We start from the raw sequence: 26,900 nt of genomic DNA on the forward strand, positions 1-26,900 counted from the left end.
TAAATAATTTTCATAATACTGATCCACCAGGACCATCCATGTGACTGTAGTCAGTAGTGACTGATTGCTGTACTACTGCTAACACATTATTCTGCTTTAAACTTACCAAGTGTTTTGGGGTTTGGGTTTTTTATTTTGCTTTTTGTTTTGTTTTTTTACTTCAAGGCAGTAGATTTGATATAGATGGATTGGATGATGACCACCTTACTGAGCTAACTAGTCAACACAGTAAAGGATCACACTCCTGCAGTGGGGACAGGGGATTTACATGTAGATGTCCATAAATATCACAATGACAGAGTGATTTCTGGACTGGACCTTCTACATGGATACTGTGCCCGATGCATGTTTTGCCTTTCTACCATGACCGATTTTGACTGAGGAGATAACATAATAATAATGTTTGCATTTATATAGCACTTTTCGAGACCCTTAAAGTGCTTTACAATTCCATTATTTACTCACTCTCACATTCACACACTGGTGGAGGCAAGGTACAGTTGTAGCCACAGCTGTCCTGGGGCAGACTGATGCGAGGCTGCCATATTGTGCAGTAGGTGAAGAGTCTTGCCCAAGGACACAATGACCAAGACAAACAGAGCTGGGGATCGAAACTTCCGGTTACAAGATGAGCTTCCCAACCCCCTGAACCACGGTCACCCACACCATCAATGTTTCTGCCATATTTACTGGAAATCCCTTTCTTGGACCTCTTTTTTTAAGGTCCCATTACAAAGTATTTCTGAAACAAAACAGTATAGAAGGAAAATAAAGTAGTAAAAACAACAATCTCATTTGGACTAAGTATCAACTAACATTTTACCAGAGATGCATGGACAGCAGACAGTATGTAGTGCTGTATGGCAGCTCTACAAAATGCTCTCTTTGCCTTTCTCACTAATGTGGTTTGCTGCAGTATATCTGCTGCTATGAAACAAGCTGATAATATGTATTTGGTATATTACAGGCTGAGTTTGAAACACTCACTCAAAATCATGTAGTGGAAAATGTACCTTCATGTTGTGCAGCGCCCTGTTATTGTCTTTCAGTTTTAGAGTGCATGGCTCTACACTAGGCCGAATCATCCCAGCCCATCCCTGCACCGCAAACAGAAAACCACACGGAGATCAAAGCAATGGTAATGATGCTAAGGGCATGTTAGAAGGACAACTGCAAACGTTTACTTTCCTCAAGTCCCATCAGTCACTAATTAAATCAATTTATTTTAGGACTGAGATTCCTTCCAGCCTGCATTCATTTACCTGCAATCAGTGCACCCCAAACACAAAATCACCAAAAATCCAGACTTTCATTTCAGCCTGCTTGTTATTGAGACATTCACAAAGCCAAATGTGTTCACAGAGAATTATATGATAAGGGGGGAGAATGGAAGGCTTTCCTCGACACAGACTGTACATATTAACACAGTCAGCCCTTCTATTCAGCAGTTTTGTTGCATGTTGAAAATATAATTGCTATTTGTTTAGATATGTGTAGCTTGTGGGCGATGCACACATGCACATGGAGGTTTATGTTGTTGTTTCTGAGTGTAGACAGGATTGGAGAACATCTTTCTGACCATCAGTGCTCACATGTTATGATACTATAACTGTCTCCTCCCTGGATGTGTCTTCTGTCACGTTTTCATTCTTTCCTGTGGGACAGTTGCCCCTCTCCCTCTCTTTTTCTATTTAACTTCCATGCTATCTCTCTCCCTTATTTCAGTTTTGGCTAACGTATGTAAAAGTTATATATTTGGCTGCTCAGATGGAGTGCAGGATTTACAGAAGAACGAAAAGCTGTTTATCATCAGATCCTGACAAATCACAGTTCTGAAGTTACACAGTAATCGTGTCACCTGATCGTGAGTCCCATTAGATTATTGCAAACAGATTATATATTACAGATCAGAGAGAAGAAGGAAAGAAACACATTCAAGAGATTTGCGCTGTTGCAGAGCTGTATGCCTGCACTTGTGTTCATAATGGATCGATTTCTGATTAAAAATGAATACTGCAAATCCATCATCTCACTTTGGTTTTTGCATTGTTGCTATCCTTTGATGATCTGAAAAGAAAACTCCTGCAGTTGTATGTCTAATGAGGTCAGCTGCAAAAATAAGCGTCCATGCGCCAGATTTACTGACCCCATCCTGGCTTTAAAGACCTATGTTTGGGATTTCAAGAAGGGGCGCAGCATCAGTTTTTCTACAGAAAGTGGTGGGAACAGGTTTGACTGCATGTGTGTTTGTTTGTTTCCCCTTCATGGCACCAGATTTTGGGGGAGAATATTTAAACGAATCACATAAAGATTTGAAGCTTGCAATTTAATGTTAAATTTAACACACAAATAAAGCACAGAAAAGCTGAGAGTGCAGCGCCAAATCTTTGACTCAGTGACTCCTCATGCTGAGTGCGCACATACACACGAACCATTCAGCTGCTCCCTTATTTACAAGGGCTCGACACAGCTGGTAGCTCCGCATCTTTTGATTTGGCTGACTTTTACACCAGACGCCCTTCCTGCAATCCCCAAAGGATTTGTGTCAACTTCCAACCGGGTATCCAATCTGTCACTTTTCCTGTAAATGTGCAAACCTTTACAGTTGATTTGTGTTTGATTCTTGAAATATAACATTTGACTTTAATAAGTATCTCCAAATCATGCAGACCATAAAAAACCCCAGAGCGATTGATGCCAGTGACTCTGTAACAGTATCTTCATTAGCTCACGTTCATCTTTAGTTCTGACAGTAAATCATGTTTTCTGTTCTGCACGTCGTCCAGGTCCACTGTTATAGACAGAGTTCAGGCTTATATGGTGGGATAGTTTTCAATAATCTGGCTGTCCTCTGAATAAATCTTACACTCCACCTCAGTCTCAGTCCTCAGGACCTCACACATAGTGTCCAGCAGCTTCTGTCAAAAGACTTCCTCCATCCATCTAACCAATCCAAGGTAGTTCACCCTTAAATAAACCTCATATTGATTCTTCTTCAGCCACTTCCTGTTTGTTTCTTAACTGGTGCACTCCAGAGTACCTAGAGAAACCCACTCCAGGAATCTTCTTGCTCTGTGCATGCTAACTACCCCACTACCATGTCATCCTATTACAGATCTCTTGCCTGTCTCAGTGCAAGGGGTTACACAGTGTGAGAAATGGATCTGAACAGATTTGGGTTAAATTTGACCGAGAATAGCATTAATTTATAGTTTTCAGTTACGTGACCAACTTGCTGCCCTTGCAGGCAAAACACTTACTCCTTCAAATCAGCAAATAGTAGATAGTGGGCGGTACTGCAGAACAAAAGTGTTGTTTCTTTCGCCCGTCTGCAGCCAAGAGTATTTGGATCATTTGTCCATGGAGGAAAAATGAAGATATTAAGAGAAACTGGGAATTTTGTGGCTTTGGGATCAAAATTCTACCCCAGCAGCTTTATTTAAATTCCTAAAAGTGCCAGCTTCTCTCCCAGAACAGATGTTGGTGCGATACTCTACGCCCATCTGGCAGCAATAAATGAACATAAGTTGGTTAGTGCATCTGAGAGGTCAGCAACTATCTGGCATTATTGCTAAATTTAAACTCAAAGACATGCAAAGTATGGCTGGAGGGCAAAGGACCCTGCTACTGTTTTTGCCCTCCAGCTGGGCGTGTCCCACGAACTCTGACTTCATGTGAAAACTATGGACTGTAGTATCTCTAGAACAGCATAGATGGTTGTGTGTGTGTGTGTGTGTGTGTGTGTGTGTGTGTGTGTGTGTGTGTGTGTGTGTGTGTCTGTGTAATTTGAATCCCTTTAGGACAAGTAATCAAATTTCAGGTTTACAAATTGCATTTAGGGTATTTTTGCTGGTGTCAAATGTCAAAACAAAATTTTGCATGAACACAAGGTTTGGTAAATATTGCTCTAAATATCATGATGACAGCTTTGACTGCTCTTTTTGGAATCAATTCCAGCAATAAATGCAGTGTGAAATTACATATCATTAGTCAAACCTGTGTTTGACAAGTCAAAATATCTCCAGTGAAAGTAATTTTTTGCTCTTCATAAAGGAAAAGTTTTGGAACCTAAGCTAATTTGGTTTTCAATAGTTAAATGAATACACTGACATAACTCCCATACTGCAGTATTTTAATACATTTAAACCTGGCCTGCAAATTACATTACATCAGACTCTAAATTCATTTTTGTCCTCCTGATCATAGCTGTGGCCTTCACAGCATCAGTGCAAATACCAAAATAAGCAGATGGACACATCTTCATAGCATCTGCAGGCTATAAAGCTAGCTAACATGCAGTGCAATAGCCTTTATTCAGAACTTAAACCAGCATGCTTTTGCATATTTAAAAAAAAAATCAATAATATGTTCGAAATTAAAACTCTGTATCCTCTTAAAGATTGGTAATTAGCTGTTTCACCTGTTTTTATGATCGTTACTTGAAGCTGGCTTACTACGGCTTTATTTGCAAAAACATAAACAAAAGCACTTAGTGTAGTTACACACTGTTTATGACAATAAGTTGCCTGAAATGTTTGATTGACTGATATCTGCTATGCAAATCTGCAGGTGTGCAGATATGTGTCTGTAGCGATTATAAGTGGTGTGTCAGCTGAACTGAACTGAACTCAAGTCAGGAAATAGAGCCAGAAGAATAGAGGCATGAGCACGTCTTTTCTCTATCCTGAATACAGTCAAACGATGGGTCTCTGCTCTCTGAAGAAAAGTAAACTAATACTGCAACTGCGGTTATTAGTAGCAAATATCTGAGAGACTCTACGCTGTGTGGTAACACTTGCAGGAAAACAAATTTCTCCATACATGACCACAAACAATAGATTGAAAGTTTTAAAGATTAAATTAGAGAATGATAAAGGTGTTCTAGACGTGTTCCTCAGGCCAACTAAAAAAGCTCTGGCTGTAAGCAGCAGACATTTACCACAGTACTAGTTAGTGGGCTGGTGATGAAACTCTACTCCAAGCCTCGTGGGTGGTCAGCAAACCATGAATCGGGGAGAGTTGAGTGGTAAAAGCTAACATTGACCCCAAACAACCACATAATCTGCCAAACCATTCTTAACTATGCCTCTCTCATTCTCAAGTCTCAGATCTCTCTCAAGTGTTTCCAAGAAACCCAAGAGGCGCTGCACATTGTAGGCCTAATGATGGGCATGTGGGTAATTACAGCATTCTCAAATGTGGCAGCACGAGTGGTTATACTGCTCACACACCGACCTGGCACCTCCTCACTGTCTCAGTGTCTGCCACGTCTTTAGCCTTTGTTCGGGCTGGGTCCTGCCATAGATGTGTGCTGTTTGGAGTACTAAGGTACACTGCTGTGCTCTTTTTTTTGTGTGCATCGGCCTTTTATCTTGTTCGGGAATGAAAATGAGCTTTCTGTAGGGATGCTTTTGATAAAAATCTGTTTCGTTTATTGGACTCAAGCCCAGTTTCTATTTTCTCTTTTGATGATTTTATCTCCATTCTCTAGGTAACTAACTGAAAATATATCCACTGTAAAACTTGTAACACTCAACACACTGTACATGACATTTGAAGCAGTACTAGAACTCAGTAACTTCCCCGAGGCCTGATAGTTAAAAAGTATGTGTATGTTCAGAAGGGAAGTTTAACTAGAGTGTGAAAAAAAAAAACCTGGTGCAAAAATTGCAATTTATGGAACTCTAGATATTCAAATCTTGAGGTTCAAGAAGAGGATTTTAAAAAAAAGAAATAATTACAAGGAAGTTAATAACACATTCATGTATTCCATGTATTTTTAATACATGAGTTGTTATTCCTGGTGAAGTGATGGCAAAATACAACTCAGCCTCTTCACTATCTGTTTTGTATGTTTATTTAATCTGAGCATTTACGTATTCTTTTATTTATGTAAGTTTAGTGATTTTTTTATTTTGCTAAAAAAAAAGCCATTGAAGCTTTACTTGTTTTATCCAAATACTTCATTGAACTGTTGCCATTTATACACTAGTTGTAGTCAAAGACAGGACATGCCATGGCTGTAGTGCGATGTTGCCTTAAAATGCAGGTCGTAAGCCGAATAGAAACATTCTGCTAATTAAAAAAGTATATAAAGTTTAATGCGAATGTACTTTTTTCTGCCTGCCTTTTTTTTTTTTTACAACAGTGGGATGACACTTCTTCATTTTCATACAATACACAATACTGCGACAAGTATAACTACATTACATTAACTCAAAAAACCTCATCATGGCCAAATTGTCCTGTTGTCCCTGAATGCAGCATTGATGTGGGAGAGTACGCATGAGGAGAAGGGGGGTGTGACGTCATGGCAAGGGTACCCGGTCTCCAGTTTGGCGGAGGAGAAGTTTGTGTAGCTTCGACAAACTCTACACACCACAGGCGGGGGTAGCAAATAGAGCTAAGAAGAAACAGGACTGTTAATAACTTTTGGGGGGACTGTAATATCAACATGACATTATTTCCAATGTTATCTAAAGTGCCATTATAATTAATATTGTTGTTCTTGTTGTTTTTTTTTTTAAGTAGCGACCAGAGCGAAGTGGATTTATATCCTTGACGTTACAATTAACGGGTTTTATTACTGCGCTGTTGTTTCTCTCTGGTTGGGCGTTTGCTTCCCGTAATTAATGAATAGGTCCATATCGCTTTCAAGTGTCTCGTATCTGCCATCGGGCGGTCTCGCATGAACTGCGTAGAGGCAGCGAAGAGGGGGGGTCGGAGGCTCCGTCAGCAGAGCCGGGCTTCAGGATGAAGATGCCTCGGGGAGGACGCCTGTTTCTGGCGACGTGCCTCGGCTCGCTGTTCGTTCTCGTGCTGTACTTTCAGAGCATCACTAAACCAGGTAAGCCCACACATATATATTCCACTCACTGGGGAAACAGTGAGTGGGGTACTATTTAACGAACATTTTTTTAATGTATTTAGATACGGCAAATAAAACTGTGTTCGATATATTGTGTGGTTATCACAAGGAAGGAGAAAGCAGAGGGTCCGCACTTTATTGACGTTAGCTAAGCTAGCTCTTCTTCTCATTCGCTGTCGTGGAAAATATACGCTGGTGTAACGAGTGAAAGAAACTACAGATAATTAGGCACACACACTGGATTTAGGGTTTAGGGCAAGTGAATGACTAATTAATAGCGAGGAAAATACAAGTTATAAAGCTCTTCGTGCTTTTTGGTCTTGTGGTCTTGCTAGAGTCTGCATCCTTTGCAGTCAATTTTGCAAAACTGTGAAGTTTTAACGGTGGCATAATGAAGCGTGAATAAGCTCACATGGAAAAGGTGTAAGGGTTTGAAAGCCCTCTGCCTTTGGAGAGAGAACCCCCCCCCCCCCCCCCCCCCCCACACACACACACACACACACACACGCACACACAATTATACATACATACATACACACACATATTCCTCCACCGTGACTCTACTCTCCTCCTTTTACCTCTACTCTCCTCTGTCTTTGTTTGCTGGGCAGCACAGAGAAAAAGGACTGCAGACATCCAGGGTGAGGAGTAGGGGGGTGAAAGAGATGTCCAGATGATGGATTTGTGCCTTGCCATGCATACTGAAGTGAAGCAGCACATGCGCTTAGAGAAGAGGAAGAACAAATATTTAAATTGGTTTGTCAAGGAGAGAAAAAGCAGCAGAGCACAGAAACCAGACAAATCAGCTGTAAGCGATATTTTTGTGCAAGAGGATTTTCCATCAGTCGGTGTGGGGATTTTTTGTTTTTTGTTTTTGTTGAACAGTATCCAGGGTAACACTGCACGTATTAAGGAAATGGCAAAAGAAATAATCACATGCACCCCCTGAATATCAAAAAACACACACCTGAAACAAAAAACAAAAAAGCTTGAAATCACATTTTATGGCTTTCAGTAGCAGACACACAGACCACATGTTGCCAACTCCACAAGCAGCACACTAAAGCACTTTCATTGACCTCCCCCTTCCATCTACAGATTATATACCCTTACTGGTTGACCCATTGAGGCTTGGCTGCATTAGAACCCGCTAGTAGCAAATGAAAACCACATGAAAAGCAGGTTGCAGCCACAATAAAGAAGACTAATTAACTGGATGTCAGCAGAACATCTACTGAGCGTGAATTTAAAAACCGAGATCCAAGCGTTGTTTAATTTACCTTTTTCTGAAATGAAACAGGGCACAATCTTTAGCATCTTTAGATACTTTTCAGCCTACTCCCTTTAGATATTCATAAGGTATTGCATTTTTCCATAGTTCAGATCTGTGGTTCGATCCAGAACTCGTTCCATAAGCCCTGGTGTCACGAAGGATTTTGTGATGAGTAACCTTAAAGAACTGTTTTTCCTGCAGATGCTTAAGTAGAGAAAAAAATGGATTTAAGACCTGAAAACGTGATGATTAACACAAATGTTGCAGACAGTTAATGGGATTTCCATTGTGGCTTTGGTACAGTTACACTGACCATAAAGTCGTGTGTCATGGTGTCCTGGATCATCCCCGTGATTTCTGACAGATCAGTTAATAGTTTTATCTTTGTGCTGGTTTCCATTTCAGTTCCTTGTCTGTGTATAGTTGTTTTTTTGTTTCAGTATGTGCTTGGTCTCCCTTTCAGTGTACAGCGTATGCCTGTTAAAAATGAAGGTTAGTTCCCTATAGGGATTTTCCACTGGTACCTTCTCGGCTTGACATAAAGCAGCTCAACTCAACATTTCCCATTACTATCAAGTACCACCTAATGTGTGTGTGTGTACCACCTAATGTGTGTGTGTGTTGTTGTTATAGCAACATGGTCAAAATACCAGTGATGTCATTTGTATGTGACACGAATGCCAAAACAATGGAGGACGTCGAGGTGAAGGTACCTGCTGCTCATTGGTGGCGTTTTGTCAGACTTTGATTTTTGTGAAGGACATGCCCTCATCATCACTGACTTTAATCATTGATTGAGACTAGCTAATCAGTGGCACGCATTCTGTTGATGTCACATTTTCATATCTGCTCAGATCACTTGGATCCCCAGTTGAGCACTACTAACAAAGTGCCTGTTACCAGGTACTACCAGCTCATGGAGAATGCTTAAAAGTTGAGTCGCGTCGAGTTAAGCTGACCTCAGCCAACCCTTCTTTCCTTAGTCCCCCCCCCCACCTTGTTACCTTGAATAAGTTTACCTGTGCCTTACTGTCCTTCTCAGTTGTGTAGGTGTTTAGTCTGCGTTAGGTTATCATCGTACTTCTTCTTTTTAAGTTTCTCTACTTGTGAATGTAGAGTTTTTTTGACAACGTCACGGTTACAAAAATCTGGACTTCAGATGTGTAGCAGCGGGTTGGGAAACAGCTTAAATATGTTAGCAGCTTTGCCCCGTAGTTAATTTGCCATGTTTCAAAGTTGTTCTGTTTTGTGACTCAATAATATGTATCGAAGAACAGATTTATTGGGAGTTCAACTGTGTGAAAATGTTGGATAATTGAGGTAAGACAGCAGAAGAAACACAAACAATTGTAAACAGCTAACAGAAAGCTAACTGAGTTTATCTGTACTGAAGCACAAAGTAACATACACCCAGTACTAGGGTTTAAAAGAATCAGTACTCATGTATTAATAGTAATTTGATACTAAAATGAATATTCAATTACGATATTAAATTGCAACCACTGCAGGCAGACTTGCACATGGCTTCTTTTTTCATTAACAGCTGAAGTAATTAACGTTCATGTACTGCAGGGGGAATTTAGAGAGGTAAAGCTTCCATTTTAGCAGGTTAAGCAAGCTTAACCTGGCCACACGTTAACATTAGCAGTTTATTAGCAATTACCTGTTAGCCACATTAGCCATCTGTTATCATTAAAGTAGGGGCTAGCAGTGTGTGAGTCGCAGATAGGATATTGAGCAGTGGCAGATACACTGGCCAGCCACTTGGCTGTTTGGGAGCAATAGAGTTCTGAGTGTGGAGAACTAATCCGAGCAAATAAAGAGTGAAATTGAGAATAGAGCAGTAGAATCGGATGGTTTCAGGTTTGAAGAGCAGAGCTGAGGATGTAAAGAGCTGAAAACTGAGGTTGAGCAGTGTGAACGCTGGATGCCGGGAGATGTGGACAAAATGATAAACTTTAACTCTTCTGTTTTTACAATAATTTCTTTGAATTTATTTATTATTTTGTTCAAGTTCAAGTTCAAGGTTCTTTATTTGTCACATGCATAGTTATACAAGTATAACACACAGTGAAATGTAGCCTTACACGCTCCTCGACATGTGCAAAAATTGGGGGGGGGTGTAGAGGAAGAACATTATATATATATATATATATACACATACATATAGTATATACACTGGGTGAATGTGCAGTAGTAGCAGCAAGCAGGTGAATTCTGTACATTAATATGAATAGACATCTGACTATTTTACAGGATAGACAATATAAACATATTTAAAGTTAAAGGAATTGAAATGTACATTGTGCCTTGGTTTAGTGTCTGGAAGAGAGTCCTGTCTCAGTCAATTATAGATGATGTGAGCGGGCGGGTGTGTGTGTTTAGGGCACGGATGGCTTGGGGATAGAAGCTCCTCTTGAGTCTCTCTGTCCTTGCCCGGAAGATGCGGAACCTTCTACCAGATTGCAGAAGTTGGAACAGTTTGTTGCCAGGATGGGACGGGTCCTTCAGTATCTGCGCTGCTCTAGTCCGGCATCTCCTGGTGTAGGTGTCCTGAAGAGGGGGGAGAGCAATCCTGCAGCAGCGTTCTGCTGTACGGATCACTCTCTGGAGAGCTTTTTGGTCCTTCACACAGCTGTTCCCAAACCACGATGTCATGTTCTGTGTGAGGATGCTCTCCACAGCGCCTGTATAGAAAATCCTGAGGATCTTTGGAGAGACCCTGAACTTCCTCAGTTGTCGTAGGTGATACAGGCGCTGCCTAGCCTTTTTGGTCTGGACCTGAATGTGGGCAGCCCATGTCAGGTCTGAGGAGATGTGGACACCAAGATACTTGAAGGACTGCACCCTCTCCACTGGAGCTCCATTGATGATGATGGGCTTGTAGTCTCTGTGCTGACCCCTTCTGAAGTCCACCACCAGCTCCTTGGTCTTGCTGATGTTCAGCTGGAGGTGGTTGTCCTGGCACCACGATGCCAGATTCTTCACTTCATCCATGTAGGCCGCCTCATCATTGTTGGAGATGGCACCCAACACCACTGTGTCGTCAGCAAACTTCACAATGGTGTTGGAGCCGTGGGTGGCCACACAGTCTGAAGTGTAGAGGGAGTAGAGCAGTGGCGAGAGGACACATCCCTGAGGTGCTCCTGTGTTGATGGTGATGCTGTTGGAGAAGCACCTGCCCACCCTCACCACCTGAGTTCTGCCAGTGAGGAAGTCCAACACCCATGCACACAGACGGCTGTTAAGTCCCAGATCCCTCAGCTTTGTGAACAGTCTGCAGGGCACTATTGTGTTAAACGCTGAACTGTAATCAATTGTAGCCAGCTATGACGTCAATTTTAAAATGCAGGTAGTGAGCGGTTCAGCCTTTTACAGTATGCGCTATGTTTTATTTATTTATTTTTTAAAGCTTCTTCGTTTTAACATTACTAATTCCATAATTAATCAAAGGTTCATTTGTAACTTGTCTATAATGCTCTTCTTCTCCAGTCAAAAAACCTATTTAGATGTGTTAATACATTTTACACTAGTGGTAGGCGGATCGATCCAAATATCGATTTTATAGACACCAAGTCGTCATCGGTATCGGATCGTTACTAGCCTGGTGAGATTGATTCTTTAAGTTCTGCTCTTATTTGCAATGCTGTGCTTTCGGCAAAGACGAAACAGCCTGGTCGCCGGACTCGCCGCTCCTGTGTCAGCGCAGGAGCGGCTGTGAGGAACCTTGGGGTCACTTTTATTAAAGTATTTGGGGTATTTGCTTCAGCTGTGTAAAATACAATGCAGGTGCTTTTCTTTGTCCAGGTTTTATTTGTTTGATGTTTGAAAGTTCCTGAAAAGATGCAGTTTGTCTGGCTGTTTGACATGTAACATTCTGCTGTGTGATACCTTGGAATGAATTCTTTTGCAGAAATAAATCAATAAATCACCAATAATAGAGCAAAAGTGGGATGTCAGTCAGGAAACAAACCACACAACCAACAAGGAGCTTCTGTATTTAGCCTCACTATTTTTGCGTTTTCCCTTCGTTTTTGGAGCAGCTGATAACAGCACAGCTCTGAAAACACTTGCAGGCATGCGTTTTAACGTGAGACAATATGCCATTGATTATTATATAGATTATAGTTTTTAGTTGTAATGGTATATGATAACGATAATGGTATATGATTATAGACTTTCAACTTGTTTTCAGCTGGTTCTAAACAAAATTCTGGACCATAGCCACAGGAAATGCATTTACACACCAGGAGCATTTAACACACATTTTGACGAGATACTTAGTCTTAGATATTCTTTCTTGTATTTGACATCTGGATGTCCCCATCTGATTGTGATATCAGTGACAACAATGTGATCGGGTAGTAGAGCAGGGCGATATCACCAAAAATATTTATCACGATATACATTTGAAAATTTGCGATGACGATATAACTGACGATATAATTGACACTAGACAAAATACTTTACAATCCACAACTTTATTAGTACAAAAAAACCCATCAATGTATTTTCACTTAAACAAGCAGCTGTTTTTTATGTGCATTAAAGTTATATAAAAATGTAACAGTGCAAATGTAAATTCCTTGCAGACAGTTTAACCAAAAGGCATTTCCAGTGGAAACTGGCCGACATATCCTCAGCATAACCATGTTTAATATCCACAAAACTTAAAAAGAGGTTATACACACACAATACGGTAATATTATGTTGAAGCACAGTACGTATCACTCCGCGAGGCTCCTGCCTATGATAGCCGTAATGCTCCAACAATCCATCAAGCGGTGCGGCTTCATAGCTTAGCAAAGTCGTACTAAAACATTTGACAGATTTCGAGCACCGTGTACCACATAAAATCGGATTATAAGGGGCACTGTCGATTTTCAGAAAAATCAAAGGATTGATTTTAAGTGTGCCGTATTTTCCAAAAAACACGGTAATAACGACGGCCCGCTAGCATGGTCTACCAAAAATAGTGCTTTGTCGTGTATCTGACGGACGAAAGCTAAACCAGTTCCACACCACTGAAGTTGCAGCATTTTTACAAACCAATTCTGGTTCATCCGTTTCATTCAACAATCCACTTTCGCTCTTCTCATTCTCTGTCGCCGCCATGCTTTTTCCACCATGTGCGTATGAAAACAAAGGTACTGCGCATTAGGGCTGCCACGATTTGTCGACTAGTCACGATTACGTCGACTATCAAAATCGTCGACGACTGATTTAATAGTCGACGCGTCGTTTGAAACTTTGTACGATCACAAAAGACGCAGGAATAAGTGGCAGGATTTAAGAGTGTAATAACGGACTGAAACAGAAGATGGCAGGAAGAAGAAGAAGAAGCAGCTGTGTCCCAGAATTCATAGCGCGGCCCAGCGCAGTTTCCAACAATGGCGGCAGCTAGTTAGTTTTAATGTTACTCTTATTATTCTTTCTGGGTCACAAAATAAACGTTTAACATATTTTCAGGCGAGAATGTAGCTGTGTAAACCTCAAATATCTGCTCAGTTTATCAGGACACCACATATTTTCAAAAGCGCTCCGACGTTTTCGGAGACATCTGTTACCCACTAGCTCGTTAGCGAGCCGGGGGCTAGGCTCACTAGCGCCGTGAGAACACCGGACTCCCCGCAAATCGTTTTCAAACCCACCGCCGTCTTTCGCTACTCAGGTTAAATATATATGAGTCACTTAGATAACTTAAAATGTTATTGTTTGGCTTTTTTTTTTAGTATTTTATTTGTTCCTGAGTAAATCAGTTTGTCTGAGATTAAAGTTATAGTTTTTACACAGCTGAATAAACGTCAAGCAGACAACTGATTATCAGAAGTGAGAGATGCTGGAGAATATACTCCAGTGTCCTGTTATATTTTAGATAGCAAGGAGTTTATTAAACTTCACCGAAACAATCTGCAAATTTCATTAAAATTTAATAAACTATCATCTTGTCTTTATTTTTAGTTAGCACAGACCTTAAACACTTAAAGCTGTAAGCTAAAGATAGTTATATAAGAGCAGATGCTGCTGGTGCAATAAGCTGTAGTTTTACGTCTAATGGATGATGATCTGATTAGTCGACTAATCGCAAAAATAATCGGTGACTAGTCGACTATCAAAATAATCGTTTGTGGCAGCCCTACTGCGCATGCATGTTTTACCCATATTCTATCGCAATATTTAATTTTCTTATTGTTGCCCAACATTATTCACCGGTATTACCGTGAACGGTATGATATGGCCCAGCCCCATCGGCTAGTGACAAGATGATCGGATGGAGCACAGCGGCACCCATCAGCAGCGGCGTGCCTAAATTAGCTGGGGAGTTGTCTTAGCCTGTAGGAAGCTAACAGCAAAGTTTCATTTTGGAGGAATTTCTCCCTGACTTGATCACCAGGTTCTGTTTGCTGAAGTGTTTAATTTAACCAAAAACTGAGATCAAATGAGTTCTGATAATGATGCTTGATCTTGATGGTCTCACTATTCTTATGTTGTTTGTTTGCAGGTTTTTAGTTTGCTTACATAACCTGTTGCCACCAACTTAACTAACATTGTTTCACTACATCTGTCTCTGTGAGGTCCCCTCCACATGTGGCATGTGTGAGAGGAGAGGTGAAATGAGGTGTACTCAGAACAAAGAAAAAAAACAAGATGAAAAAAGAAAATGAAAGTAAAAGGCAGCCAGTCTAACAGAGTTGCGAAAAGACTATTTGTAATATATTTGTTGTTGTCCTTTTGTCATTTATTATCTTATTAATAAATTCAAGTTCCAGAAATTGATGCTGTCGGATTTATTTGCTTTTCTAGTTTTATTAAGTTAGGAAATTAATTTTTAAGTCGAGTCTGATGCTGCCTTACACACAAAAGACTGATTCATTTATCACAGCAAAAGGCAGATACATTTGTTACCTTAAGCCAAGGTTATCATATCAAACCAAAGCTGGATCTGGATGGTGCCCTAATAAAACCAAGACTTACAAGTGACAGACTTCCTTGTGGGAGTAACCAGGTCTTAGCTGCAGTGGAAATCACTTCCAATAATAGTGTGACTGTTGGTGAAGGATTGGGTAATCAGTGTCAAACAGTGTGGACAGTTGTGTGTGGTTGGTGTTACTTCACTGTGGTGTTTTCGTCACATTAACAGCCTTTTGAATTCTGTAACACTTTGCCATCCCAGTACAAAAATAATACTTGATCTCTACAGCTGCATACAAGATTATTGTCAGGTCTGAGCGATATGGATAAAAGTCATCTTTTTTTTTGTCATTTCAGTCAGTACTATACATTTGTATCATGATGAAGATTGAATCACTAAAATCACTACATCTGACAAACCTGAAGCTTCATTTTTGACTCCTAAGTGGGATTAGGAAAATATAAGGTGAATCTTGGTTTAAATATTTTCTATCAGAAGCTGAACATGATAAATGTACTATAACACTGGACAAGAAAATGTAAATAAATACCATGGGTACGTATAATGAACTAAAATCTAAATTCTGGCAAATTCTGGCAAAAACTTCAATTATTACAAAAACTGCCTGTGAACTGCTGTCAAACTGTTTTAAATTGTTGGGAAATAATCCCACAAATTAAAAAACATTGATAATTTTCTGCAGTATCCTCAGGACAATTTCCATAAGGTGAACATAAACCAAAGTGACATATTTGCTGAATTCTCCATGGGAGAATCTACTGAGGGCTCATGAAAGGCAGTATAGTCTCATTGAAGTGGGCGGTGACACTCATGCATGGGTCAGTTGTGTGACTTGTACATTATCTAAACACTCAAAGTCCTCATCAGGTTCCTTTTGATCCCCTGGGGTGTAATGTTCGATAACACTATGGCTAGAGTTTTCGTTCACATTCTCAGTTGTCATTTTGTCTTTTGTCTCGCTCACACTCCTGATGAACCAGTATGCAGCAGCCCAAACATTAGCACATTTGCTGCTGCCGACTGCTCCTCCAGTGCTCTGTCTTGTGTTTGTCAACCCAAAGACTTATTTCCAACTCTGTTCCAACCACATGACTCAAGAAAGTACAGTACAGTAGTCCCAGCAGCGACAGGAAGCATGGTGCATATAATTGTTGTGGTTCTATTGTCTGACTTCCTAAAACAACACCCTCGGTTGGGAGTTTAAGAAAGTAACACAAAGTCCTGTCCAGAGTGGTCTTATGAACTCATTTGCCCAAGTCATGTCATGTGTTACGCCATTAAATGCTCACTTAGTTAGGAATTTGACTGAAATGAGATTGTGATGTATATTACAAGAGGCTTAGTGTTGATGTTATGACTGACCCTTTGACATCAATGAATATATTGTGTGTCTAATTCTTGATCAGCAGTGAACTATGGTCAGGCAGTTTAGATTGACAACATACAGTGTCCATGCAGCCACTGCAGGGGGATACTTGGACAACCAGGTGATTAATGTGAAGGGACACAAAATTTAATATGATATAATTTTTAAAGAAAATAAGCAATATTTAAGATACTTACTCTAGATTGCATTGGGTTGGCCTCTAGTAAAACTGTTAGGAACCTTGGGGTCACTTTTAGAAACATCCTCTCTCAGAGTGATGCTTGTTCCTACATTCATTACTTTGCTATTGTTATCTGGTTGGTCTAAAAGTTTCTGAAAAAGCCTTCAGTTGATCCAGAATGGAGCAGTGAGAGTACAGACAGGGAGTAGAAAGAGATCATATATCTCATATTTCTTCTCTTCATTGACTCCCTGTTGAATCCAGAATTGAATTTGAATTACTTGTGCTAACATACACGGTCTGGAATATCACTCAGTGAGCAATCTCACCAAGATCTGTTAGGCAGAGGAAGTCTATATTCATCATTCCACTTTAAAGTGTGAACAGTAAATTGGTTTGATTGGTTCCAGAAGCAACATTACCATTCCCACTTACATTTTACTGTTAGCTCTCCCCCAAAAGTCAAACAAAAAGATTTGTGACACTGTTGAAATTTCCCTGACGTAACCTGTTTCCACCCGGTCTTTTTGATCAAACACATCACTGTTTGTACAAGAATAGAATTGAATCTTTTGCCACTCGTTCTTCTTTCATGTGGCTGCTCTGACCCAGCTGAGCTGCCTCAGTATCACTATGCGAGTGTCCTTTGAGCATCTAAACATGTGTGTTGTCAAACCAGGAGCACATGTGTCACCTTTAAAAGTGCTTTGAACTGCTTCTGTGGCTGCGCTAATTTAAAAGGTTTTGTGCTCTTTCAGTTTGACACAGGAAACCATTTTCTTTCATCAGCATAAAATTTACAGTTTGGTCCAATTAAAAGATGCAAAGCATCATTTTGTGTGGCCAAGTCAGTCGTCCTGCCATAGTTAATATAGGGTTTTGATTTTTTGTCATGGGATTTGCTAGAATCATCATTTCTGAACATGAATATTTTCTCCGCTCACGGTGCTGTTTGCTCTGTGTTCACCCTCGCCGGTTTTATTCCACTTCATTTGCTGGACAGCTGTATGCAACTTTGCCTGCTGTAGGGTGGTAAAGCCTCTGTGTCTGTGTTCCCTAGCTATGGGAAACAATAGCAAACTGTCTGCTCAACAGTGATGTGCCCGTGGCATCTGAACAATATGAGCTGTTCTGATTTACGTTTTAAGTCTGGAGTGGACTGTTATAGCTGCCACCACACACAGGAAACTGAATTCACCGAATGCGAAAAAGCAAACTGTCAGCCATGACTGACAGAGTTTTGAAGGCTGTTTTGACAGCCATCATTGATGCCAAATCCTCTCTGGGTCTTGTGACAGTGATGGATTCCACATCAAAGCTCTAAACAGCATCATCAGGGCCCACTCTGTCATCTCACCCACCTAAACATATTGTAGACAACCACTGTAAACCTTTGTCATTAAACACATATACAGACACAATCTTTGCATATCTATTCATACATGTAGCTTAATCAAATAAACTAAGTACACTTCTTCATTTGCATGTGTGCACACCGCCACTTATCACTAGCCACTGACACTGATAACAGTGCAGCTGCTGTGACGCAACAAGTGATGTCTTTAAGGTCTCCAACAGAGCCAACAGCTCATTAGAGAGCACATCACACCATGTGCTACACCTGTTGGCAGTTTGTGCTGTGTTAGTATTGTAATGTAAAAGGTGTTAATATGGTTAATAAGGCTAGTGTCTTAAGTACATAAAGATGAAGTTATTTATAGTCAGCTTAAACTGCATTGGTGCCATGTTTTTAGCTTTTTAGCGCTGATGTGTTTGTAACATTTAGATCTGTGTAAGAGACCGGAGTGCACTGGTCACATTGCAGAGGTTCACACAGGATTGGATTCTGTTTGTGGCAGCAGTGCGTGTACCCAAACCTTAAATTATGTTTTTTATGAACTGTTCGAGTTCATAAAAAACACAATGTCATCTTAGCGTCTGAACATTTTCTCAACAGTTGCATCAGGAGACAGAAAATTAGTTCAAACTGGAGCTGTACTGAAGTATGCCTGACTTTATCTGACATGTTTTACACAACTGTGCTACTCTGTAATTATGAATCAGACGTGTTCAGCTTCTTCTTGTGTAAGAATACTGACAAAGCCGAGCTGACGGTTGCTGGAGTTGGATGTCGAACGATGTGAGGTTTCACTGAAATTACTGGAACGTAAAAAAGACTTTTGAATGAACCGTGCTGAAACGCAGATGGGCAGAGGTGTAGAAACAATAAAGGCAGATGCATCGACAGACTGTTAGCTGCAGTGATGTCTCAGATAGATCAGTTCATTACATGCTACATGTTGTTTCAGAGAAGATAAATTTCAAGCGAACCTCAAGTCTGACATCAGATTTTTCAGGTTTTTCAGGTGAAAAAGGATGTGATGACTTACAGGAACTGGTTAGTCAGTGCATCTGCTGAATGTTTGTAAGAGGTGTGCAAGTAAAAGTAAGAAGAATAAGAGTAAAATGGAAAGCGGCTGCCAGCTCGCTAGTGTCACTTAGTGTAAAACTACCAGATCTAGTTTGTGTAATCACCAACATCTGCAGTCTGTAGCACATGAATGTTGTGACACCGTGAATCGGACTCTGCCTGGTGACACGTTAGTCTTGATAATGCTGTAGTCTTTCCTGCCTTTGTCAGCTGCTGGTGAGCCAGACTTTTATTTACTTCACATAAAATACATTACATTTCCTCTTTCTTACAGCTCATGGAAACTAATAAAGATAGGCCTTCTTTTGAAGTGCAATTAAGCTGAATTATACACCCATGCAGTACAAGTGATGCAGCATAATTTTCTGTGCCTTGTATGCATTATGATCATAGAGGTGAAGAGGTTTCCAAAAGAGGAAGCAGCTTCTTTGCCAGTAAAGCAGGGTTGTGATTTGCCTTTGTAGAGTGGGGACAAAACTGCCATTATTCCAAGTCCCACAAGGGCTTTTTGCATGTAATGAGACTGGGGCCGCTTCTGCTCCTCTTCAGCTATGGGTATGTTGTCACTTCCTGATATGAGAGGAAGTGGTGGTTTTCTGGTGGAGTGTGATAGAACACTCTACACACACATACACATAAAAAAAGAAAAAAAGAAACTAAGCTTCACAATGATCAGAGCATAGTAACCACAGATGTATTCGTGGTCATGTGATGTATTATAAAATATCAAAAAAGTTGGCCTGATAGAGGAATTCGTGATTGAACAATTTAGAGCGGACCGTATACACCCATATTTAGAAGTTATGCAAGTAAAGTGTGTGTCATGTTGACTACAAACTTGACTTAGATATTGCAACTGTGCTTATCAGCTGCAAACCACAAAAACAAACTAATGTATTGAGGGAAATGATATTTTTTGGCTGCACAGATAGCAGTGACCGGGGTTTATCTGTTCACATCAATTTGGCAGTCAGTGAATATTAAGAGTCTGTCTTAATAATAGAAAAAGAATAAAGAAACAAATGCGTCCTTGGCACAAAGAGGAAATAAATAACAGCCCGAGTCCTGTGTTTGACAGGCTGGTGAATAGATTTCTGGGATCCACAATGATTTATACAACATGTCACGATTATCCATCGAGTAGCTCTTTAAACATTACACACTGACTGACTGACTCACAGCCTGTAGTCCAGCTAAAAGTTTTATAATTTGATATTCAAATATCTGACATTTCCAGTTCTGCCATGATAGTGATACCTTGACTGTGGATATCTGCTAAGTGTGTTTTTCTGAGTAGATATGTGAGCAGTGATCTAATACTAGTGTTGAACTATAATAGCTATGCTCCTTGCTCTGAGACCAGTAATCATTCAGGTGTGTGTAAGGCAGCGTCAGAGTCCACTGAATGTTGATTGCCTAGCATTTTTAAATAAATACAAAATTATTATAAAAAGGTGATCTGAAAAAGGTGATATAAAAGGTCATGTGTGTTTTATTAAAATAATAAAACACATATTAACATTATTTAACTGAGTTATTTGCTGTTGTCTCACTTCAGCACAGTGTGAAGTGGGTTTTTAGTTTCCACATCCACGAGTCCACTTGGGCTTGTGTGACATAAATTTCATCATCAGACAGTGACTGTGTCTGTGTCAGCAACAGAGTGTAGGCTTGAGAGTGCCTATTGCATACTACTGCCATTTATGGCCATGCTAGTTTCCCCTTTCCCTGCTTTCAGTCTCACTGAGTGCATCTCCTCAGACACTTGTGTCATGTATTGAGTGGAGCTGATGATCCAGTTGTTGACATTGGATTGTGGCCTATATTTGCCATTTCCTGAGCTTTCCTCGTGACTTTGGCATGGATAGAAAACCCAAACATTTCATGTCCATGTAGCGTTTATGCTCAAAACAGACAGTAAACTATTAACAAACCCTCCACAAGTGTCTCTTGACCTACTTTCCAGCTTCCTGAGGAAGTGTCCTGGGTTTGCTGAAGGCTTATCTCCTTAATAATCGTGGACCTGTGCTGTAGACTGAGGGCTCACATGCCTTATGTATTTTAATTATAAATCTCTCGAAGTTGCTGTCTTATTTTAAAGCCTTAGTGTTTCACATCTACAGGATGCCACTTTGCAGTTAGTGTGACTTTTAGCCTGAGTGCTGACAAAAAACATCTTTACTGGTTTAGACAAAATCATATCAGAAATGACATGTTCTTTCTTTTGGCCTGGTGTGGATTTTCGTTATGTATCCAGTGAGTCCAGGAAGACTTGATGTCTATCTGTGCGTGTTGCTGATGATGTGGCACAGATTACCCAGAGGAAGTGGAGGATTTTGATGGTTCATGTGAGCTCACGCAGAGAGGCTGTGGCCCAGGCAGAGGTTGTGTCTCCACAGCCTCTGCCTGCCTTGAGCTGAGATACGCCGTCTTCTTGTTGTGTGAGTGCACATTACACATTTGCTCTGTCACCATTTGTTCTCCTTTTTGTGTTTGCTTCTTCCTCAAAATGGAAGGAAGCAGTTATGATTTACAGCTTCGTGTCAATCTGGAACATGTGACAGTGTTTTTGTCAGACCAGAATGCACAGCTGATGGGTTTTTAGAACAGCAGGGGTTCAATTTTATTTGTTTGATGTAGTTCAGTAGAAAAGAAGAGACACAGTAGGAGGGAAATGGCCTCCGTCTCCATCTGGATTCCATACTTACAGCCTAGCCATTCACCTTGCTGGTTAATATTCTTTCCATATGATGGTATGGAGACACCCCTCCCCCCAAAATGCTAAACTGCATAAAGCACACTTCCCACATCTACTTACCTCTGTCTTACTCTGGCGTTGTGCCTGATATAAAGCAGCCCTCTGCATCATTTAGCCATATGTGCAAAACAAATTTCTGTTCTCACTTTAGTGCCATTAGCTGCAGACCTAAACACTAACACTGTGTTTGCAGGGAGGGGGGGTGGAGGGTGGCATAGAGGAATGGAAGAAGAAGACAGATGTGTTTACAGAGGCTGAAGAAGGAGGAAGGGCACAAGTATCTAGACTCTCGCAGATCGTCCAGGTCAGCCTAACACCATTCGCGTCCACAGCTAACTGTTGTGTGTGTTTGTGAGCAGGTAAAGGTCTTCTTAAAGCAAAGAGAGGCTAAAAGAGATGTGTTAATAATGTAGGTGTTGGAGTTTTATAGAATCTACAGTATAAATGAATGGTGGGAGATCACATCATGACTGAACGGGACCAGCAGATGGGTGGAAAGTTGGCTCTGTCCGTAACTCCATTTGGACATCTTTACAGCGAAATTTAAACTTGTGCAAATATATGAGATGCTGTTTCTCATTAGTCACCTACATGCAGACTGAATTTTGAAAAAATAACAGTGAAGTGGTTACACTTAAATCAGTGGTTGTGGATATATGACACACCATGCAGCAGACTTGCTGCAGAACAACTCTGATCCATCAGAATGAATGCAGGACCTCTGGAGGTGTCCTGTGGTGCAGAGCGGGTCCTGTGGGTTATGGGGCAGGACCTTCATGGATTGGGTTTGTTCCAGTGCATTTATCAGAGCGGTGTATGGTGAGTTTGGAGTTTATAATCAAAGGCTTTGGCATTTTTTCTAGGCTTCATTGCTTATTTGGACAATTTTTGTTGCGTGGTGGAGCTAGGGGAGACCACAGCCTTGGGGAGTGTTAAGCAACATTAATGCACTTTTCAGTACTCATAGCCGTTAATGCTTTGAAGCGCTCACTGCTTTGTCCTCCTTTGTGACTCTGCAGAGGCAGAAATGAACGTCCTCCATTAAAATTCAGTCAGGAAATACTTTACTCAGATCACCCAAACGAGAGCTTTCACAGGTTGTTTCCACATACACTTCTACACAGTCATTCTTTGTTTTGCACCCAAATGAGTTTCCCCAATGCTGAATATTATTTAGTGCAGGTTTAAGGCACCACTGAATTACTGTCACTTTTCAGACCTGGGAGCAGAGACACTCTGGAGTATGTGATCAGCGAGATGATCAGTTTTGTCCACTTCACGTCTCAGAGGTTTCAGTGTCCATTTTAGTAAAACATGTTTGTTGTTTAAAAGCAGAAGCTGGTTTGAAGGCTGTCACCAGACCAGGGAAAAGCAGGACAAGTCCGCTGCAGACACTTTATAATGGAGACCAGGTGAGAACAATGGCACATATTGTCCCACCACACACACAATCGCACACACATAGTGTGACTTGAGGGCTACAGCTAGTAGGTAGCAAGTTTCACTTTCACTGTACAGACTGTACCAACTGCAACATCTAAAGCTCAGTACTTAACACACTGTAGTATTAAACATAATGCAAAATGAACACTTAGGCTCAGGCTTCCAGTCTCTGACGAGATGCTGCATTTAGTTAAATCACTTTAAATTTGTATCAAGCTGCTTATTAACATTCAAACATTCAAAAATCCTTGAAGGAATTAAACTCTGTACTGACAGCTGGCCTTCAGCAGTTTTTAAAAGGCTTTTGTTGAAAGTTGTTTGTGCCTCTTTTTCTCTCTCTGCATCGTCCTCATCACAAGCAGCTGGAGCTGTTGGCAGCTCACAAGTCCCTCCAAGGCCGCAGGGAGCTGCTGGAGCAGGCATGTCTGAGCCACACGAGGAAGCGCCGCGTGCTCTCGCCCGAGGATCTCAAACACCTCATTGTTGACGACATGCATGGCCTTATTTACTGCTATGTACCCAAGGTTGGTAAGCACGTACAGATGAAATGAAAGAGGTTTGAGAGAATGTGAGCGGATTGGATGATGATAGAGGGAGACAGGTGCATGTTTTTATTTCACAGGTGTTTCCTTTTCTGACTTGCAGGTAGCCTGCACTAACTGGAAGCGTGTCCTCATGGTCCTCACCAGCGACGGCCGCTACACCGACCCCCTCGCCATCCCCGCTAATGAGGCCCACGTCGCAGGTAACCTCCGCACGCTTTCGGAGTTCTCGGTCGCGGAGATCAACCAGCGCCTTCGCAGCTACCTCAAGTTCATCTTTGTGCGGGAGCCCTTTGAGCGGCTGGTGTCAGCCTACAGAAACAAATTCACGCGCAGGTACAACACTGCCTTCCACAAACGCTACGGAACTAAAATCATCCGCCGGCACAGGCCCAACGCCAAGCCGGAAGCCCTTGAGAAAGGAGATGATGTGACTTTCCCTGAGTTTGTCCAGTATCTTGTGGACCCTCGGACGCAACGGGAGGAACCTTTCAACGAGCACTGGGAGCGGGTGCACTCCCTCTGCCACCCCTGCCTGATCCACTACGACGTGGTGGGGAAATACGAGACTCTGGAGCCCGATGCTCAGGCCGTGCTCAGATTGGCCGGAGTGGAGGGGATGCTTCAATTTCCAACATCCGGCAAGACGACCAGGACAGACGGCCACATGGCGGGGCGTTACTTTAAGCACATCAGTCCTTTCTTTCAGAAAAAACTGTTCAATCTGTATCGCATGGACTTCATGCTCTTCAACTACTCCACACCAGAGTATCTCAGGACTTGATGAGCATCACTTGTCCTTTCAGGCACTTTTGTGTCGCTCCCTGCCTCGGAGTGGTCCACCACAAGCAGAGACTTGACACTGGGACTCTCCAAGGAAAACAGTTAACGGCTGTGGAGAGTGACTGGATTTTCTGGTTTCAGTAAGTGAAACTAAAAACTGCCTAAGAAGACAGATGGTGTGTGTGCTGTGATCTACTGAGTGAGGATGGAGTTTGTCTTTAGCACAGCAGACTGCAGGTGACACATCATCTCTTTACAAACAGATCCTTTTTGTGTTTGTTGCAATTTCTTGCCAAAGTTTTGCTTCATCAAAATTAGCAAGCCTTGCTTTGACTTTAGTTTGAGTGTTGTAGAGCTGGTGAAATGTGCCTCATCAGCATTTTTCTGCAGCTCTCGCTACAGATTTCTTTTCTTTGTTTTTGCATCTTCTGAGAGGTAGTGAGCCAGAAATGAAACTTGAGAAGAGCAGGTTCTCTTCTCACAGGTAAATGTGCTGACTGTGAAACTGAGCACAGTGTTGCCGTCTCTTAGGAAGGCTTTTATTTATGTCAGTATTTATTGTTTTGGAGAGCAAGGATGTCGGGCTCATTTTTTTTTCCCAGAGGAAATGATTTTCTTTTCTTAAAGAACAAAAAGCTTTTCCCTTTCAGAGTCAATATCTTTTTGCCATGTCAGCTTTTGCACATTAACCGATGCTATACCAGGAAACCGTCAGAGCGTACCACATCAGCCTCCTGCTTTAAAACTGCACAAATCTCGCAGCTCTCGTTCACACCGGCTCCCACAGATCCCAGAGTGATTTCCAGTCGTAGACGCTCCCTCATTCCAGTAAAAGTGTGTTGCCGTCCCTCATCTATCATGTGCCTGTATTTAGCTCTGAGCAGGTAGGCTGAACAAACAACCACATAGCTGTGGTCAGGGCTGCGTCCAGCCCAGGACTAGCCCTGGTCAGAGCCCCCCTTGTTGGGCTGTAGGCAAGCACACCAAGGTTTAATCCAACTACGGTCACCGAACAGGCCTCGTTCAGTAAATATGATCAATACACTGTTTGACCTTCATTAACTCTTTGAAGACAAAATATGCATTTAAGATGGACTTGAAATATTTGCCAAAGATAAAAATAACTTGTTTAAAATTCATATTACCTCAGATATTTCCTTGCAAGCACTATAAGTGAGAGACAGTTTGTATACCCATACATATCTTTTTATATCCCAGCGTCCACTTAAATTATAGGAAGATTAGATTATGCTTTAAAAATAACTCCCAAAGGCATTTCAAGGTGCCTTTAACCAACAATAATTGGGCACAAGATAAGAGATTTGGATCTCTCTTAGACGAATAAACTGAAATCAAACCAAACAGTGCTTTGATTCCTTACAATAATCTGAATATCTCAGTGCTACAGTTTATCAAGATTAAGAGCTGGGATTACTTAGTCTTTGTAGATATTTGAGACATGATCTCAAAACAACAGATGCGAACGTTTCCATAAAAAACACACCCACAGTTTGCTCAGTGTACACTGAAGCTTTGGCTGTTTATTCTTATCTGCACATCCTTCTGTTTCTTTTATAAAGTATGTTTAATTTAGTCAGACACGTGCCAACCTTTATTATTTTCCTGTAATTACGCTTTGAAAAGTGCAATATTAGTACGTGTTAAAAGTTGTCTTTATTCAAGCCTTAATTTTGTGCCATATTTTATTTTTCTATTCCAGCCATGGATTACAGGGTGTTCCTTTCCAATGCTTTCCTGCATAGCAGTTTGTAATTTAAGTCGTAATTTGTAAGAAGCTGCAACTTGGCAAAACCTGATTACACACTTTATTTTTTTCTTCTGTTTTATGATCTACTGCACAAAATGTATGTTTCACCTTTTAATTTAGAATCTGCTAAGTTTTCATCTCAGATGCCCTGACGCTGCTGTGTGGGACACAGCTAGCCAAAGAAAACCATTTTCTGTAGAAATGTTCTTTGAGTCAGATCTTTGTCATGGTGAGTCATTGTGAAACGGCAAACAGAGCACAATCTGAAAGAATCTCTCATGCACTTGTGACACCAAGCTGTGAATCTGATAACTGAAGTGCACTTGCTGATGTGATAGTGAATGACTGGTTACCTTGAAGTTTTAAAAAAAATATAAACCCACAATGACAGCGCTGTGTGTGTCTGCTTTATTATTATGACAGTTGTCCTATAGTTGAACGCCATTTGAACACAGCTGTGCAGAAACTATATTTTGTGTGGTTTTTTTGCAACTCGTGCAAAAATCACTGTTCGTGCATTCTTTACACTTTCAGCAGTAGGAATAGTAAAACT

At 41.0% G+C, this 26,900-nt stretch overlaps 1 protein-coding gene across 4 annotated transcripts; it reads left to right on the forward strand.

The window, feature by feature from the left end:
* Positions 1-6,320: 6,320 nt before the first annotated feature.
* On the forward strand, positions 6,321-26,737 carry LOC101471640 (carbohydrate sulfotransferase 11). Of its 4 annotated transcripts, none has more exons than XM_004570014.3 (4): positions 6,321-6,847; positions 23,144-23,223; positions 23,614-23,778; positions 23,900-26,737. In XM_004570014.3, the coding sequence occupies exons 1-4, from the start codon at positions 6,754-6,756 to the stop codon at positions 24,578-24,580; spliced, it is 1,020 nt and encodes a 339-aa protein (XP_004570071.1). In that variant the 5' UTR covers positions 6,321-6,753; the 3' UTR covers positions 24,581-26,737. The 4 variants fall into 4 exon arrangements, with proteins under 4 accessions (XP_004570071.1, XP_004570072.1, XP_012779808.1 ...); XM_004570015.3 differs by having other exon boundaries at positions 23,617-23,778; XM_012924354.3 differs by having other exon boundaries at positions 23,147-23,223.
* Positions 26,738-26,900: the final 163 nt, after the last annotated feature.

The sequence above is a fragment of the Maylandia zebra genome, linkage group LG20 (genome assembly GCF_041146795.1).
Source record: "Maylandia zebra isolate NMK-2024a linkage group LG20, Mzebra_GT3a, whole genome shotgun sequence".
NCBI lineage: Eukaryota > Metazoa > Chordata > Actinopteri > Cichliformes > Cichlidae > Maylandia > Maylandia zebra.

Bases quoted from the DNA above. Each gene is read 5' to 3' on its own strand.
- LOC101471640 (XM_004570014.3), top strand. From the start codon at position 6,754: ATGAAGATGCCTCGGGGAGGACGCCTGTTTCTGGCGACGTGCCTCGGC. The intron at 23,224-23,613 runs GTGAGAACAATG...CCTCATCACAAG, and splicing joins CACTTTATAATGGAGACCAG to CAGCTGGAGCTGTTGGCAGC. The intron at 23,779-23,899 runs GTTGGTAAGCAC...TCTGACTTGCAG, and splicing joins TTTACTGCTATGTACCCAAG to GTAGCCTGCACTAACTGGAA.